A 17582-nucleotide genomic window follows, 5' to 3' on the forward strand; every position below is an offset into this window, starting at 1 on the left:
GAGCTTGTGAGGATCTGCAGAGAAGAATGGGAGAAACTCCCAAATACAGGTGCCAAGCTTGTAGCGTCACCCAAGAACACGAGGCTGTAATCAATAGCTGCCAAAGGTGCTTCAACAAAGTACTGAGTAAAGGGTCTGAATACATATGCAAATATATTTAATATTTTTTTATACATTTGCAAAAATGTCTAAAAACATGTTTTTGCTTTATCATTATGGGGTATTAGGCTGTAACGTAACAAAATGTGGAATAAGTCAAGGGGTCTGAAAACTTTCCGAATGCACTGTAGGCAGATGTGTCTTTCCAAATGTCCAATCAATTGAATAAACCACAGGTGGACTCCAATGAAGTTGTAGAAACATCAAGGATGATCAATGAAAACAGGATGCACCTGAGCTCAATTGAGTCATCGCAAAGGGTCTGAATACTTAAGCAAATCAGAGTTTGTTTTTTCTTTAAATAAAATGTGCAAAAATAACTTTGCACTTTGTCATTATGAAGTATTGTGTGTAGATTGAGAGAGGATATTAATTTAATCCATTTTAGAATAAGGCTGTAATGTAACAAAATGTGGAAAAAGTCAAGGGGTCTGAATACTTTCCGAACGCACCGTACATTCATGCCAGCACCTTCAAGCTGGAGCGTTTCTTCTATAATAGATACTAATCCTCCAATTGCATTGCCTTGCTTTCTCCACGTTATGTACTTCAGGGTGGGCATACATCTGACAAACCACTGAGTGTCCCCTGCATGTTTTATTTCAAATGTCTGGAATCTATAGCTGCAAGGCTGTTTATATCTCATGTTCCACTAATATAGACACAGAACTGTTGGCATTTTCTTTATTCTGGAAAAAGAGTAAACATAAGCATGTATAAATACAACCATCTTGAGTTTCCAGTTTAAATGATTGCCGGTAAACACATGACAACCGATGGAGTATAGGCTACACGAACGTCACATTATAAATCCCAGAGTCCACATACTGTATCACTCACTGATAGTATGACTTTATAGCAAGACACTTTCATTAAGTTTACTGTCCTTTTCTTGCACAAACAAAATAAAACATTTTAAGAGCATTTATTAATTCACATGGCACATAGTTTTGAAAATACTGTCCGACTATAAGCACTAGCACTTTGGTAGTTTTGATCTGCGACAACTACACTGCTTTTTCATATAGGGATTTGCAATTCTTTGACAATTGAATCGAGGACTAATGGTATGCATGCCCTGTTCTATTTGCACACGTCAAACTATTACAGCAATGCAATAGGGCAGTCAACCCTGTTCCTGGAGTACTGCAGGATTTTTGTTCCAACTAAGGCACCACACCTGACCGAACTGATCACTTCGGCGATTGCATAAATTCAACACACCTCGTCTTCCAGGTCAGCTAAAGCAAAAACATGAAGTGCCTGCCTCACGCTAGGAACAGGGTTGCCTGCCCCTGCAATAGGACATTTACCTAATACATCTTCTAATACAAAATCTGAATGGTCAATTTCTAGTGTGTATGATATGTTCATGATACTGTCGTTGGCATTTGGAGAACTGGACAAGTTGAATCACATCCACTCATTCCCACATGTACAGATATGCAAGTGATTTTTGTCTTTGACAGAAAGCTCTGGTTAAGCAAAGACCCATTAGCTTTGTTTGACAGAAAAGGATCAGTTAGGCGCAGACCTCCAGGCAGAGTAGGAACATTTCAAACCATTTCCAGAAGCCTCAGATATAAAGGTGTTACGACAGACACTTTCATGCACATTAAAAGAGAAACAAAATTACCTCTGCCATTTTTTAATTCCCACTTAATTCTCTCCACCAGGACTTAATCCCGACCGGAAGAAAGCATTGTACTTAAAAAAAAAGGTATTAAACACATTTTGAAGCCAATCACATTTTTACCTGTAAATCAGTTTCTGTAAAAACAATTAAGCGGGTGATAAGGCAAGCTTACCGCACACACGGCATCATTGACCAGCACTGAATGCCTGTCCTACATGATCGTCATGATCCATTCCACCATTCCAATCAAATGGAATGTCATTTGTGATCCGCTGTGGTGTGCAACGCATTCTGATTCCATCAATCAGTTTCCATACTAGTTCAGTCATAATATGGCAGTCTGGTCTTGACATTGCACATATTCCACAGAAAGATTTCCATAGTCAGAAACAACTTCCACCATCCAGTTTCCTGTAGTTATTTAGGTGGCGGCTTCACATGACGGACCACTTTCTTCTCGTACACGGTCCTCATGGTCTTCTCTACCTGTTTGAGAAACACCTGGGGAATCCGACCACACAGGGTGTTGACAGTGTCCAGAAACTTGGTCTGGAGGGGATAGAACAGCGACTGGAACATGTTGTCCTCAAAGGGGTACTGTAAAACAGAATCATTGCAGGCCTAAGGGTTAGACACCAGTAGTGGTAGCTTATCCAACCTCATAAATCCACTGTGCCAGTGGCTTACTGTGGGTACAGTAGAAAGGGATGGATATAAATCAAATTGTCTGGTTAATAAAAGGCTTATCTATGGACAGCAGAGGGGGCTGATGTTGCGGTGAGACAAGGATTTCCTTATGTTAACATTTCCACAGCATTTCCAAGGAGAGAAAAGGACAGAAGGATTTAATACCAAGGTTGATCATTTTCTGAGATCCTCCCCCTTCATATTTTGTTGCCTTTGTCCCAGAGGATGTAACCGGCAATCTAGTAAAGAAACGTGCAGTTTTTAGTGAAACAATCCACTCAAATGAATAGATTATTCTTACCTCATGTATTGCATCATACACTACTTTAAAGGCTGGCTGCTTGTCATCATGATACACTCCTCGGTTCCCGTGGAGAATGGACACGCCTTCCTGTTCCGCTCCTTTACAGTTGCTCCCATACATGCAGTGATCAGGCCTGTAGTTCCACTGGCATGGGAAGGTGTACAGAGACTCTGCAAACACAGGAACACTCCATTACATGTCTGTTACATCAGATCTCTTCACAATGTCTCAAAGCTTACCATAGTGTATACTTTGACACCAGTATTGAAAAAATAAATAAACTGACTAGTACCAAAGACAGCATTTAGGAAAAAAAACGAATGACTTCAACCTACAATGATAATCGTTCAGAACTCATGTTTTGCTGTTCCCAAAACATGTCAATTATCAAATGGATGGCTTCACAACTAAAATGATTCTAGTCCTTTGAAAAATGCATTAAATCTTGGCTTGGGAAGAGAGAAAAACACCAACGGAGAATCCCCTTCAACCAGAAACAAGGGCAGCAACCTAGTCTCAGAGCATTTCGTATTATTCTGTAAGTAAAACCCGGGACACTCCTTTTAGTATGATGTTTGTATAGTATGTATTAATTTGTGGATGTCCATCACTTATTTCATATATGTTACGAATTACATTTCGTATTATGTTACAAATTTTCTAACTGTACAATATGTTGAATTTGCCAAACATGTTACTAATTCTAACTAGGTGGCTAATGTTAACTAGCTCGCCAACATTAGTTAAGCTGCAAGGTTAATGTTACGTGAAGGGTTAAAGTTAGGGTTAGCTAAGTAGTTGCAAAGTAGCTAAAAAGTAGTTAGTTGCTAAAATGCAAAAGTTTGAACTCGCAACCATTGTGTTGCTAGATGGGTGAGGGTTAAGTTTAGGAGTTAGCCTTAACTCTTCCCCTTTAACCTAGGTGAAGAGTTAGCTAAAATGGTTAAAGTTAGGGGAAGGGTTAGCTAAGTAGTTTCAAAGTTGCTCAAAAGTAGTTGATAATTAGCTAAAATACTAAAGTTGTCCGTGATGAGATTCAAACTCACCCATCCCATCCATCCACCCCACTTCCGTTTTTGCCTTAAGTAACCATCTGATAGAACCATATGAAACGTAACACATCACACTAAATGGAGTCTCGAATTTACGTACAGAATAATACTAAATGCTCTGAGACCAGGTAACGGGCAGACATAAAAGGAGAAAGATCAGACACATGCCAGAGACTAATATCTTTCCATGTTGGATGCAGATCGTTCACAGTGACTGGCTGCTCCCTCCACATGGCCCTTTAAAAAATATATATATGTATTTGGGGATGCTGCTAGGGATATGCTTGTTTAGCAGACAGGTTCCATTCATGTTGTCAGACAAATAATGCTCCTGCCAAGTCTACTTAAGGCTTGGAACACTTGGTACTTGTGACTGAATCTGCTGCAGCCGCAGGCTTGTTTAGTTCCACAGCATTGACCTCATTCAGAAGAGTTCTTTATTGTGGTTGTATGAGAGCAGGAAAACCAATAACGACACCTGCCTGAAGGAATTGTATTGAATTCCATACAAGATGACATTTATGCAACCACCCTTGGAATCATGTTTTGGGGAAACATTATAAATTGATGCAAGCCTAAGTACAGCTCTTGCTGTCAACATGAATGGCGGTGAAATTATATACCATTTCATTTTCGTATTTGTGGTGTGGTAGAGTGTACCTGGGTTGTAGTGGAAGATAATGTTGAGGAGGTCTTGGTCGCCCCAAGTGATGTGGTTCTTGTACTTCTGGTAGAGTGGGTGGAGGAGGTCCTCCCATGACAGGCCACTGGGTATCATGCTGTTCTGGAGTATGAACAAGGACTGGTTTACTCCACAACCCAAGTAGCAGCTACACATCTTACACAACAGAAATGCCCGATTTGAAAGGAGCAAATTTAGCCAAGTATTCCCCAAGTTACAATTTGTGATGATCTTTCTTGGATGCAGGGAAATGCCTATTTGAGCTTGAGTGTGCTGAAGCACTGCTCTAATGTTAGTGTGGCACTCACAGAGCCTTAAATCATTGCCTTACGCTACATTGAGCACTCCCAACTGTTGAGACGGAGTGCCAATAAGTGCCATATCTTAAGCTGGCTGGCTTCAGACAGATATGATTGAATGATACAACTACTCTCCTTAGAGATTTAACTCAGAGGTGGACAACAGGGCAGAAATGCTCAGTAGTGAGTGACACGGGACAGGGAATATGACCAAAATGTTGATTGATTGATGATCCTTACTTTGAACAAAGTTCTTCGGATCCTTGTGAGGTTCATCAGCATGACTCCAGAGTTGACCCCGGTGACCCCATAGAAGGGGTGGCGTGCGAAGCGGCTGTACCAGCCAATCTTGGGGATCTCATGCTCTGGGGCCATAGCAGCAAGCTGGGTGGTGTTGAAGGCCTTGAGGAAACTCCACATATCATCCATGGGCCTGAGGAACAGCACATCTGTATCCACGTAGAGCAGAGAGTCCACGTCCTTCAGGATCACCTGTTGTCACGACAATCATGTGTAAGTTACAATCAGAATACCAAATTTTTTCCTATTCCAGTGACAGACCTTTATACATACAGTATGTGCCATCTAAAAACCGACAATGGCTTAAGGGAAGAGAGCAATCACAAAGCAATCTGTTCCTGATGAGAATCAAATATCACTTGGCACCTGCAAAGTATGTGGTTTGTAGAGAATCATCCGCCAATCAATCAAACTCCAGTCATGGATTGCTTACCACTTTTTACAATGGTGTAATGCAATGTGTACGAAGATAAAGCAATGTGTGTGTAAAGGTCAATGGGTATGAATAAATCCATATATATTACCATGCTAAGGTAATTGATTATATACAAATGTAATACAAGTAAAATCCATAATAAAAGGATACACCATTATTCTCTGGGTATATCACTCGTATGCTTGCGTAAACTAAGCTCATCCTATGTATCTAATAGAAAATGCATTGGGGTCAGAATGCAGCTCTGAGTGGAACAGAAATAGGAAACAGATAACCTGGACAATTATCTAAACACATTTGCTGATTAATATATATCTATATCAGTTTAAATCAGTGTATATGTTTGATAAATACGATATAGTACACAGAGAGGTGAGAGAAAATGTGCTGTAGCCTTACAGGGAGAAACAGCCTCTGGGCAGCGCAGGGCTTGAACAGCTTTTTCCATTCCTCTGCATTCCCCACAGAGAATGTGATTGGGTAGATACTGTACTGGAACTTGTTGGAGATAGCACGGTCCCACTGGCTCAGCTGAAAGAGAAACTACAACGTTACAAGACACCATCATCTGTTAGAGGTAGCGCAGCCATCACAGGGTTGTATCCTTTATCATTGCATATCTAACTTCCAAAGTAACAAAACTGCAACTCGAAAGGTTGAGTCAAGGTGAATGGGAGAGAGATCACTGAAAGAGCAAATGGAAATATTCCTTATTCTGACACGATACACTCCTGTGTTCAAGTCTACATACGGGTGTCTTCAGAAAGTATTCAGACCCCTTGACTTTTTCCACATTGTTATGTTACAGCCTTATTCTAAAATGGATTTTAAAAATCATCATAATCCTCAGCAATCTGCGCACAATACCCCATAAATGACAAAGCATAAACAGTTTCAGACATTTTTGCAAATTTATTACAATTTTTTTTTTTAAAACACACCTTATTTACAGTGGGTATAGAAAGTCACCACCCACTTTCAAAATGTTCACCTTTTGTTGCCTGCAGCCTTACAATAACCCACAACATGCAAGTGGGAGAAAAAAAAATCTGAAAATGAAAAACAGTAAAATACCCTATTTGGATAAGTGAACACCCTTGAGTTAATACTTGGTGGAACCACCTTTTGCTTGAATTACAGCCATGAGTCTCTGTGAATACGTCTCAAACTTTGCTCACCTAGACTGTGCAGTATTTGCCCATTCTTCCTTGCAGAATTGTTCAAGCTCAGTCAAATTGCATGGTGACCGCTCATAGACTGCACTCAAGTCATTCCACAGATTCTCAACTGAATTTAGGTCGGGGCTCTGACTAGGCCACTCAAGGACATTCACCTTCTGTCCTTCAGCCACTGTACGGTTGCTTTGGCAGTGTTCTTTGGGTCATTGGCATGTTGAATCGTGAACCATCTTCAACTTCCTGGCAGAGGGCTGCAGGTTGTCAAGAATCTGTCGGTATTTTCCACTTTCCCTTCTATCCTGACAAGTGCTCCAGTCCCCGCTGAAGAGAAACATACCCACAACAGGATGGTACCACCGCTGTGCTTTACTGTAGGCATGGTGTTCTTTGGGTGGAAAGATGTATTGGGTTTTTGCCAGACATATCGTTTTGCGTTAAGGCCAAAAAGTTCAATTTTGGTCTCATCTGACCACAGGACTTTTTGCCACTTGGCCTCACTCTACAATGTGCTTTTTGGCCAAGCTTAAATGAGACTTAATGTGGCTCTTACTGAGGAGTGTTTTTTTTTCTTGCATAGACGCCAGATTTGTGGAGCGCTTGTGATATTGTGGTCACATGCACACATTGACCAGTCATTGTCATAAAGGCCAGAAGCCCCTTCAAAGTCGCCATTGGCTACTTGGTAGCCTGTGATCAGTCAGTAAAACCCACAAGCTCACTGCAGAGAAGAATGGGAGAAACTCCCCAAATACAGGTGTGCCAAGCTTGTAGCATCATACCCAAGAAGTCTGGAGACCGTAATCGCTGCCAAAGGTGCTTCAACAAAGTACTGAGTAAAGCATCTGAATACTTATGTAAATATTTTTTCCTTTTTTTAATAATTTTTTTTATTAGCAAAAATGTCTATACCTGCTTTTGCTTCGTCATTATGGGGTATTCTGTTTAGATTGACTAGGGGGGGGGGGGGGGGGGGGGACTTTTTAAATCACTTTTAGAATACTTTCCAAAGGCACTGTACACATCTAAAGAAGTCTTTGTAAACCAATGAAGTCATGTCTTTACAGTAAGTGCAGTGGTGTTGTACATTGACCATAATGCTGCCAGCTGTTGCTACAACTACGCCTAACCCAGTGAAACTAACCTAAACAAGAGGTAGCCGATTTGAGGCCCATTCTGTCCAAGCCTGAGGGTTACCCCCTCAAAGTAAACACTGCTATCACATAGAGAGGCCTACGATTTTCTGCTCCGTTAGATTCTGAAGCTCTCCATAATCGTCAGCATTATTAAATCATTTGGCCCCAAAACAAAGATCAGTGGGCGGAGCTGTTCAGGTTTCTGTTCGACTAGGAGAAATAGATTGAGGCCAGAACAAACCTCTTTTCTTCTACCTCCTTTTTGACCAGCGCAGGCAGGCCAGACATGGAATGTTCCATCTCCTGCACATATGCTACTGATTTGAGGGTTTAACTAACTCAACTTCCTGGCTAGCATGAAGCCAATTATAAAAAGGGGAGGTTCACATGCTACACAGACCATACCCCATAAACACTCAAAGGGCATGTAGCCTCACGCACGCATGCTGTTTTCATTTACCAGTATGTATACCTTTAGATTTACAGCTACACAGTAGCCCAACACATTGACTTTGTAAAGCTTGGCTCGTGAATAAACAAAGTAAAGATGACTGAAATGTTGCATGGGTAATGCAGTGAGACAAATGTCTGAGTGAAAGGATCGGCCTTGAGATAAAAGGGTCTGAAGCCTGTAAGATGTTGAAGCAAGAGGGAGTTCAAAAAGCTTACATGTTTTTTTACGTTTTTTTTTTAAACAAGCTCAGATCTGGTAGTAAATGTAGTATATTCCTGAGCAGCAACCAATATATATGAGAACCATGAGTCTCTGAAAGAATTCAATAAGGCCTATATTTTGAGAATTTGTGTTTTCCTTTTCCAGAAACATACCTTACCTAAAGCCTAGATCATGTACTCTAGTACCTGCCTGAGGGTACTTACCTTCTTTTCAAACTGAGAGGCCAAGGGGTCCTCTGCAAAGATGTGGAACTTGATCCTCTTGATGCTGAAGAGAAGGGCCGACTTGACCATGGTAAGCGTCTCGTCCAGGCGGTTCCCGCAGGCCACCACGGCCAGGTGCATGACTTCTTCAGCTCGGGCGCGCTTCAATGAGAGCCTGCCCAGTCCCATGTCACTCCTCTGTCTGATACAAGGGAACACACAGGGGTAACAAGGCTAAAGACTCTCAGTTTACAGAAGCCTCAAATAACATCCGAACAGCAGAGCCATGTCGCTCCAAAGCAAGGCTGCTACTTCATCAAGGACATATCAACGGCAACACCATGAGAACACATCTACAGCTTTTTTTAAGAGGCACGGCAGGAACATGACAGGATATGCCTGAGACGCATACATTCCAGACAGCATGTCATCACACTGTTTCTACTGACAGACAGCTAACCAACACGTCCATATTCAAGGCCTTCGTTAAGACGTCCCTGAAGAGTGTTCAGAGTCAGCAGAACTCCCTCCCCCTGTACTGTAGGTCTGTTTATATCCACTGGGATTTGTTCTAGTGCTCGAGTTTCAATATCTGATTTAAAAATAATTCTCTCTGCACAGCAGCAGAGACTGCCATTAAATTCAAATGGATTCAGCAGAGTTGAATATGAAGTCTGAAAAATATATAATTTTTATAGCTCAATGTAGAACTAGACCGAGATACTCAGAGCTGCATTTTGTATATACTGTATGGGCTGGGTGTTTTTTTAATATAACACCTGTAAATGTAGGCATTAGCATGAGCAAAGGAAGAATGCAAACTCATGGCCACAAACATCCTCCTTTAGAACAAAGCATCCTTTGTCTATCAGTTGTGAAAGGATTTTGGAAAGGTGGGTTGCAGGCATAGTCTCCAAGCGTGACACTTCATTTTCTGCATGGCTGAGGGACAATCATGCAACACAGATTATGATTGATGGCAGGGCTCAAGACAAACCTGTCCTCTAGTCTAGGCTTTGATGGCTCTTTCAATAACAATTCATGTTTATGAGCAAGTACTGTGCACAATATTAGTAGGGGGAATGTAATACTGAGGAAGAGGCATATTCTCTTTTAACCTGCAACCTAACCCTAAAATGTGTTCTATGATGCATACTAAACTCAGCAAAAAAAGAAACGTCCTCTCACTGTCAACTGCGTTTGTTTTCAACAAACTTAATGTGTGGAAATATTTGTATGAACATAACAAGATTCAACAACTAAGACACAAACTGAACAAGTTCCACAGACATGTGACTAACAGAAATTGAATAATGTGTCTCTGAACAAGGGGGTGGGAGGTCAAAATCAAAAGTAACAGTCAGGATCTGGCAGAGGTGTGGACTCCAGTCACATGACTTGGACTCGAGTCACAAATATGATGACTTGCAACTCGACTTTGACACCAATGACTTGTGTAACTTGGACTTGAGCCTTATGACTCGACCTGACTTGATACTCTCCCCAAGCCCAAATATTAAAAATGATGCTATTAAAAAAAGTGTGCAGCGCATCAACTCTTCATTTAACGGATTACAGTTTGAATCGGACAGCAGCCAATCACATTGTACCAGCTGAGAAAAAGTTGCGCGTGGCAGTGCACAGGAACGTAGGCGGGTGAATTCAGATGGAGCCCTTGGAAAGATGATACCCAGAATTATTATTTTCGGATATAAAGACGACGCTGTATCAACAAAAAAAGGATTGCAACTTGCAAAACATGCGGGAAGAAAATTAGATGGAGACGCAACAATTTACAACTTTGTTCGACATTTGAAGCTGCACAAACAACGGTAAGTTGTGGCTAATATAGACGACAGCTATATAATTTATAACTTGGCTAGTGTAGCATGTAGGCTGAACAAGGCAGTTAACCTACTGTTCCTAGGCCGTCATTGAAAAAATAATTTGTTCTTAACGGACTTCCCTAGTTAAATAAAGGTAAAATAAAAAATAGCACTTTTTGCCAGTCCTGTCTGGTCCAGCGACGGTGGGTTTGTGCCCATAGGCACATGTAAGGCAGGTCCTCACCGGACAACAGGCCTACAAGCCCTCAGTCCAGCCTCTCTCAGCCTATTGCGGACAATCTGAGCACTGATGGAGGGATTGTGTGTTCCTGGTGTAACTCGGGCAGTTGTTGTTGCCATCCTGTACCTGTCCCACAGGTGTGATGTTCGGATGTACCGATCCTGTGCAGGTGTTGTTACACGTGGTCTTCCACTGTGAGGATGAGCAGCTGTCCGTCCTGTCTCCCTGTAGCGCTGTCTTAGGCGTCTTGCAGTACGGACATTGCAATTTATTGCCCTGGCCACATCTGCAGTCCTCATGCCTCCTTGCAGCATGCCCAAGGCACGTTCACACAGATGAGCAGGGACACTGGGCATCTTTCTTTTGGTGTTTTTCAGAGTCAATAGAAAGGCGTCTTTAGTGTCCTTAGTTTTCTGTTAGTGTCTTAACGACCGTTCTACAGGTGCATGTTCATTAATTGTTTATGGTTCATTGAACAAGCATGGGAAACAGTGTTTAAACCCTTTACAATGGAGCTCTGTGAAGTTATTTGGATTTTTACGAATTAGCTTTGAAAGTCAGGGTCCTGAAAAAGGGACGCTTATTGTTTTGCTGAGTTTATATCTGGCCTGGACCAGTAAAATGAATGTTGTGAACACAGACCCAGCAAAGCCCCATTAAGAAGCACATGCTGCTTATGTGAGGTAGTCAGTGTTAGAATGACAGTACCAGTCAAAAGTTCAAGGGTTTTATTTTATTAGTTCTATTCATTACAATGTAGAATAATAGCGAAGACATCAAAGCTTTGAAATAACACATATGGAATCATGTAGTAATCAAAAAGTGTTAAACAAATCAAACTATATATTTTAGATTCTTAAAAGTAGGCACCCTTTGCCTTGACAGCTTTGCACACTCTTGGCATTCTCTCAACCAGCTTCACCTGGAATGCTTTTACAAAAGTCTTGAAGGCGTTTCCACATATACTGAGCACTTGTTGGCTGCTTTTTCTTCACGCTGCGGTCCAACTCATCCCAAACCATCTCAATTGGGTTGAGGTCGGGTGATTATAGAGGCCGGGGTCATCTGATTCAGCACTCCATCACTCTCCTTCTTGGTCAAATAACCCTTACACAGCCTGGAGGTGTGTTTTGGGTCATTGTCCAAAGTCCCACTAAGCACAAACCAGGTGGGATGGGGTATCACTGCAGAGTGCTGTGGTAACCAGCATGGCTAAGTGTGCCTTGAATTCTAAATAAATCACTGACAGTGTCACCAGCAAAGCACTCCCACACCATCACACATCCTCCTCCATGTTTCACAGTGGGAACCACACATGCAGAGATCATCCATTCACCTACTCTGCGTCTCATAAAGACATGGCGTTTGGAACCAAAAACCTAAAATATAGACAGACTCCTCAGACCAAAGGACAAATTTACACCGGTTTAATGTCCATTGCTCATGTTCCTTGGCCCAAGCAAGTCTCTTCTTCTAATTGGTGTCCTTTAGTAGTGGTTTCTTTGCAGCAAATCATCCATGAAGGCCTGATTCACGCAGTCTCCTCTGAACAGATGATGTTGAGATGTGTCTGTTACTTGAACTCTGAAGCATTTTATTTGGGCTGCAATCTGAGCTGCAGTTAACTTGAAATAACTTATCCTCAGCAGCAGAGGTAACTCTGGGTCTTCCTCTCCTGTGGTGGTGCTCATGAGAGCCAGTTTCATCATAGCGCTTGATGGTTTTTGCAACTATACTTGAAGAAACTGTCAAAGATCATGAAATTTTCCAGATTGACTGACCTTCATGTCTTAAAGTAATGATGGACTCTCATTTCACTTATTTGTGCTGTTCTTGCCATAAATTGCACATGGTCTTTTACCAAATAGAGCTATCGTCTGTATACCACCCCTAATCGTTTCACAACTCAAATGCATTAAGAAGGAAATACATTCCACAAATTAACTTCTAACAAGGCACCCATGTTAATTGAAATGCATTCCACGTGACTACCTCCTGAAGCTGGTTGAGAGAACGCCAACAGTGTGCAAAGCTGTCATCAAGGCAAAGGGTGGCTACTCTGAAGAAACACTTTTGGTTACTACATGATTCCATGTGTTATTTCATAGTTTTGCTATCTTCACTGATATTCTACAATGAAGAAAATAGTCCAAATAAAGAAGAACCCTGAAATGAGTAGGCGTGTCCAAACTTTTGACTGGTACTGTATATTCCACCCATCTGGAAACATTTGGACAGACTCAGACTAGCTCTGAGGGGATACAACAATAACTAATTATTGACAACAGAGAATACTGTGCCTATGAGGCCTTGGGCTTGCACTGCAACAATCTTTTAAACCCTGAACCTTGAAAAAAAACAGCAGTGACAATACAGCTTACCTTGTTCAACAAATCTATCAAAATTGACTTACACTATTCAGAATCAGACACGACCCACTACTACAATGAGCTGAAGGCTTGCTTGGATGAAGGCTGTGAGAAGAGAATTTCACCAGAGGTTTTGGAAAAAAAATAACAAAAATGAGCTTGCTTTCCTTTCTGAATATGAAAGTCCTCCCCGTGCATAACGGATTTGAATAAAGTTACATTCTCTTTCAGTGAATCATCAGCCCTTGCCACGTGTATTCTGATAAACAGATTTTCCAAGTTACTCAACGCCAGCCTCTGCCCATGTCTCCCAGGAGGTACTTTCTCCCTCTTTCTCCTTCATTGGCACACTCTCCTGCAAAAGAAAATAGCTTTCCCCCCTCTTGATAAGGCCCACATAAGATGTCCCTTAAAACCTCGCCAGGATGCTTTGGTAAGCAGGGAGGTTTCAAGACCTGCAGACAGAGAGAGCAGTCTTTAGTCATCCAAGATGACATTTAGCTTTACATAATGTCACCGCAATAGAATGAATACCTTGTTAGGGTCAGGGCACACCATTTTACAATATTCCAGACGATGAAGGAAAGTGTTTGTTGTGACGACAGTATCATATATGTACAATTTTCACTTGACTGAGAACTATGTGGGGCAATTCCACAATGATGAGCAGGGAAGAGTAACCAAAACAACATAATAGCATACATCTTATGGCAATTATATCCCTCTGTTTCACCAGAACCAATGGTCAAGGGCCTAAAGCAAAGGCAGATGTCTAGTTTTTTTTCCTTTCTTTTTTCAGAGAGTTATGGTTTGTGAAACCTGCTTCAGTCAATTTCCTCCATCACCCCATTTCTCTTATCAGTAGAGGGCACACGCGTGTGGGTGTGGTAACTGCTAGGACACTATGGTCCAGTCTGAATGCTTTATAAACACTTCCAACCAGTTCAATGATCAAACAGGACAGTGCAGGGCAGTATTTCCCGAACTCGGTTCTCGAGACCCCAAGGGGTGCACGTTTTGGTTTTTGCCCAAACACTACACAGCTGATTTAAAAATAATCAACTAATCATCAAGCTTTGATCATTTGAATCAGCTGTGTAGTGTTAAGGCAAAAACCAAAACATGCACCGAGTCTGGGAAACGCTGGTGTTGGTGAAAGCAAGCGGTACAACAGAAAGTACTGCCTTTAGACTATCAAATCTGGATTATATTATCATATCTGTGATAGCCTGAGAGAGGAAAAATATAATAGAAGACTAAATGTTTCCACCCCAGGACTGGAGTGGTGAAAGACGACAAACCATTGCCTGGTTATTATCCGGAAGGCACAGGAAAGAGGGGGTGAGAGCATGGGATGACATATTGTTTTGACCAGTAGTTGAGATCATCTACACTGAACAAAAAATATCAAAACGCAACAATTTCAAAGATTTTACTGAGTTGCAGTTCATAAGAAAAATCTGTCCATTGAAATACATTTATTGGGCCCTAATCTATGGATTTCACATTTCAATGGGAATACAGGTATGCATCAGTTGGTCACAGATACCTTAGGGGAATGGATCAGAAAACCAGTCAGTATCTTGTGTGGCCACTATTTACCTCATGCAACGCGACATCTCCTTCACATAGAGTTGATCAGGCTGTTGATTGTGGCCTGTAGAATGTTGTCCCACTCCTAATGGCTGTGTGAGGTTGCTGGATATTGGCGGGAACTGGAACATGTCGATCCAGAGCATCCCAAACAGGCTCAATGGGTGACATGTCTGGTGAGTATGCAGGCCATGGAAGAACTGGGACATTTTCAGCTTCCAGGAATTGTGTACAGATCCTTGCGACATGGAGACGTGCATTATCATGCTTAAACATGAGGTGATGGCGGCGGACGAACGGCACGGCAATAGGCCTCAGGACCTCGTCACATTATCGCTGTGCATTCAAATTCTCATCGATAAAATGCAATTGTGTTCGTTGTCCGTAGCTTGCCCATACCATAACCCCAACGCAACCATGGGGCACTCTGTTCACAACATTGACGTCAGCAAACCACTCGCCCACACGATGCAAAACCGGGGATTCATCTGTGAAGAGCACACTTCTCCAGCGTGCCAGTGGTCATCAGAGGTGAGCATTTGCCCACTGAAGTAGGTTACAACACCAAACTGCAGTCAGGTCAAGACGAGGACCCAAATGAGGTTCAATGAGAGTTTGTGCAGAAATTCTTTGGTTGTGCAAACCCACAGTTTCATCAGCTGTCCAGGTGGCTGGTCTCAGACGATCCCGTAGGTGAAGAAGCCGGATGTGGAGGTCCTGGGCTGGCGTGGTTACACGTGGTCTGCGGTTGTGAGGCCAGTTGGACGTACTGCCAGATGCTCTAAAACGACGTTGGAGGTGGCTTATGGTAGATCAATTAACATTCAACTCTGGCAACAGCTCTGCTGGACATTCCTGCAGTGAGCATGCTAATTGCACCCGCCCTCAACTTTATCTGTGGCGTTGTGTGACAAAACTGCACATTTAAGAATGACCTTTTATTGTCCTCGGCACAAGGAGCATCTGTGTAATTATCATGCCGTTTAATCAGTTTCTTGACATGTCACACCCGTCAGGTGGATGAATTATCTTGGCAAAGGAGAAACGCTCACCAATAGGGATTTAAACAAATGTGTGGCCAAAATGAGAGAAATACATTTTTTTGTACTTATGGAACATTTCTGGGGTCCTTTATTTCAACTCAAGAAACATGGGACCAACATGTTGCCTTTATATTTTTGTTCTTTATATATCTAGAAGGGCTTGTTTACTTTGAAGGGACAAATACTTTCTTTTTTTTGCCTTTATTAAACTAGGCAAGTCAGTTAAAAGAACAAATCTTATTTTCAATGACGGCCTAGGATCAGTCTGTTAACGGCCTTGTTCAGGGGCAGAAAGACAGATTTTTACCTTGTCAGCTCGGGGATTCGATCTTGCAGCTCTAACCACTAGGCTACCTGCTGCCCAATAAAGGCATAGGTCCTGGATGCAAGTAATTATATAAGATATGTTAATGTATGCTCGTCAGTCCCCAGCGGTGTAATCAGTGGGTCTCCTTGTACTCATTTATACACCATATTGAAGACCTCTCAAGGTGACCTTTAAACCCGTTAACCACAGGACTTAAAAAGGGATAAACTCCACAATAATTTTTACACTCTTTTTCTTAAACTGGTGTACAAACAATTATTTTGAGCTCATCATGCGATCAAATATGCACACAACTCACCGAATAGGTGAGAGACTACGTGCAAATACCTCTGCAATAAATCCAATCAATACATTGATCGGTCATTAAGAGAAATACATGTTATAATAAAAATACGATTTGAATGACAATTGCATGTTTGGTCCTCTCGTGACAGATAAAGCCATTGTTTGTTGGCAACGTCCTTGAATTGAGATTTGAGCCCATGTATGTTTTCGATGGGGGAGCACGTCTCCTGAATGAAGAGGGAAAGGATACGTGTGGACTCATTCCACAACTTCCAAAAGGAACAAAAGAAAATAAACCATATCGGTAAACAGATGCAATCCGTAGATTAAAAGTGCAGAAATGACTTGAGACATTTTACGTCTTTAAATGCGTGCTAAAAGGTTGAAGGAAAAAAAAAATAGGCGTGGAGAAAAAGCCAATAAATCACATCAACAAGCAATGATCCGAGAATTACTTACCGCTTTGCGATCGCATTGCCTCCTCTGACTACTTTCGCTTCTTTTCGGTACGTGAGTGGTTGTTTCTGTAGAATGTGAAGTTCATCTAGAGGCTTTTTTGTTAACTTCGATGCAACAATGTTTCCAAGCCCAGAGGACGTTGGAAAATAGTAATCCTCCGCAACTTCTTTCAAAGGCGGATCGTCTGCAGCATTCCCCCCCAAAAAGTACAAAAGTAGAAAAACTCCTAAACAGACAGTGATCACAACAACTTTGCAGTGAATTCTCATCGTGGGAAATTGTTCTAATGATTTGGAGGAGCACAATATTCCTCTTTCATGTCTGTGAATTGGCAATAACGCCTAGAGTTTACATTTTGTCGTTACTGCTCTGTTGCATTATGCTGCAGATGATAGAGAGCGAAGAGGAGCTTTGCACATTCATGAACTCAGTGGAGGAGGGTCTAATATTCTCTTACCGTAATCTCTATAAGAGATGTTTGAGGTCTCAAATTGAACTCATCCATCGCAATGCATCAAGTAACTGGATTTAGGTTTTTCAAAATTGGATTGATGACAAAATCTACCCACACCAGACAAACACACGTATTGTGCTTTGTTCTGGGAGAGCATATATTTTTGTGAATTAATGAGGGGTTTGTGGAGAGCATGCCATGTTTTTTTCAGTAATGAGACACCCATCTTGTGATATCTT

General features: G+C 41.7%; 1 protein-coding gene across 3 annotated transcripts; it reads right to left on the reverse strand.

Annotated features, from left to right (window-relative positions):
- Nucleotides 1-829: 829 nt before the first annotated feature.
- LOC110527871 (glucoside xylosyltransferase 2) lies at nucleotides 830-17310 on the reverse strand. Of its 3 annotated transcripts, XM_021609453.2 has the most exons (8): nucleotides 16890-17310; nucleotides 8746-8947; nucleotides 5955-6098; nucleotides 5060-5311; nucleotides 4499-4622; nucleotides 2808-2956; nucleotides 2648-2721; nucleotides 2251-2392 (listed from the first exon to the last, which is right to left on the reverse strand). In XM_021609453.2, the coding sequence occupies exons 1-7, from the start codon at nucleotides 17156-17158 to the stop codon at nucleotides 2680-2682; spliced, it is 1182 nt and encodes a 393-aa protein (XP_021465128.1). In that variant the 5' UTR covers nucleotides 17159-17310; the 3' UTR covers nucleotides 2251-2392; nucleotides 2648-2679. The 3 variants fall into 3 exon arrangements, with proteins under 3 accessions (XP_021465126.1, XP_021465127.1, XP_021465128.1); XM_021609451.2 differs by lacking the exon at nucleotides 2648-2721 and having other exon boundaries at nucleotides 830-2392; nucleotides 2784-2956; nucleotides 16890-17308; XM_021609452.2 differs by lacking the exon at nucleotides 2648-2721 and having other exon boundaries at nucleotides 830-2392; nucleotides 2784-2956; nucleotides 5955-6086; nucleotides 16890-17307.
- Between the last annotated feature and the right edge of the window lie 272 nt (nucleotides 17311-17582).

Source organism: Oncorhynchus mykiss, chromosome 7, assembly GCF_013265735.2.
Source record: "Oncorhynchus mykiss isolate Arlee chromosome 7, USDA_OmykA_1.1, whole genome shotgun sequence".
NCBI lineage: Eukaryota > Metazoa > Chordata > Actinopteri > Salmoniformes > Salmonidae > Oncorhynchus > Oncorhynchus mykiss.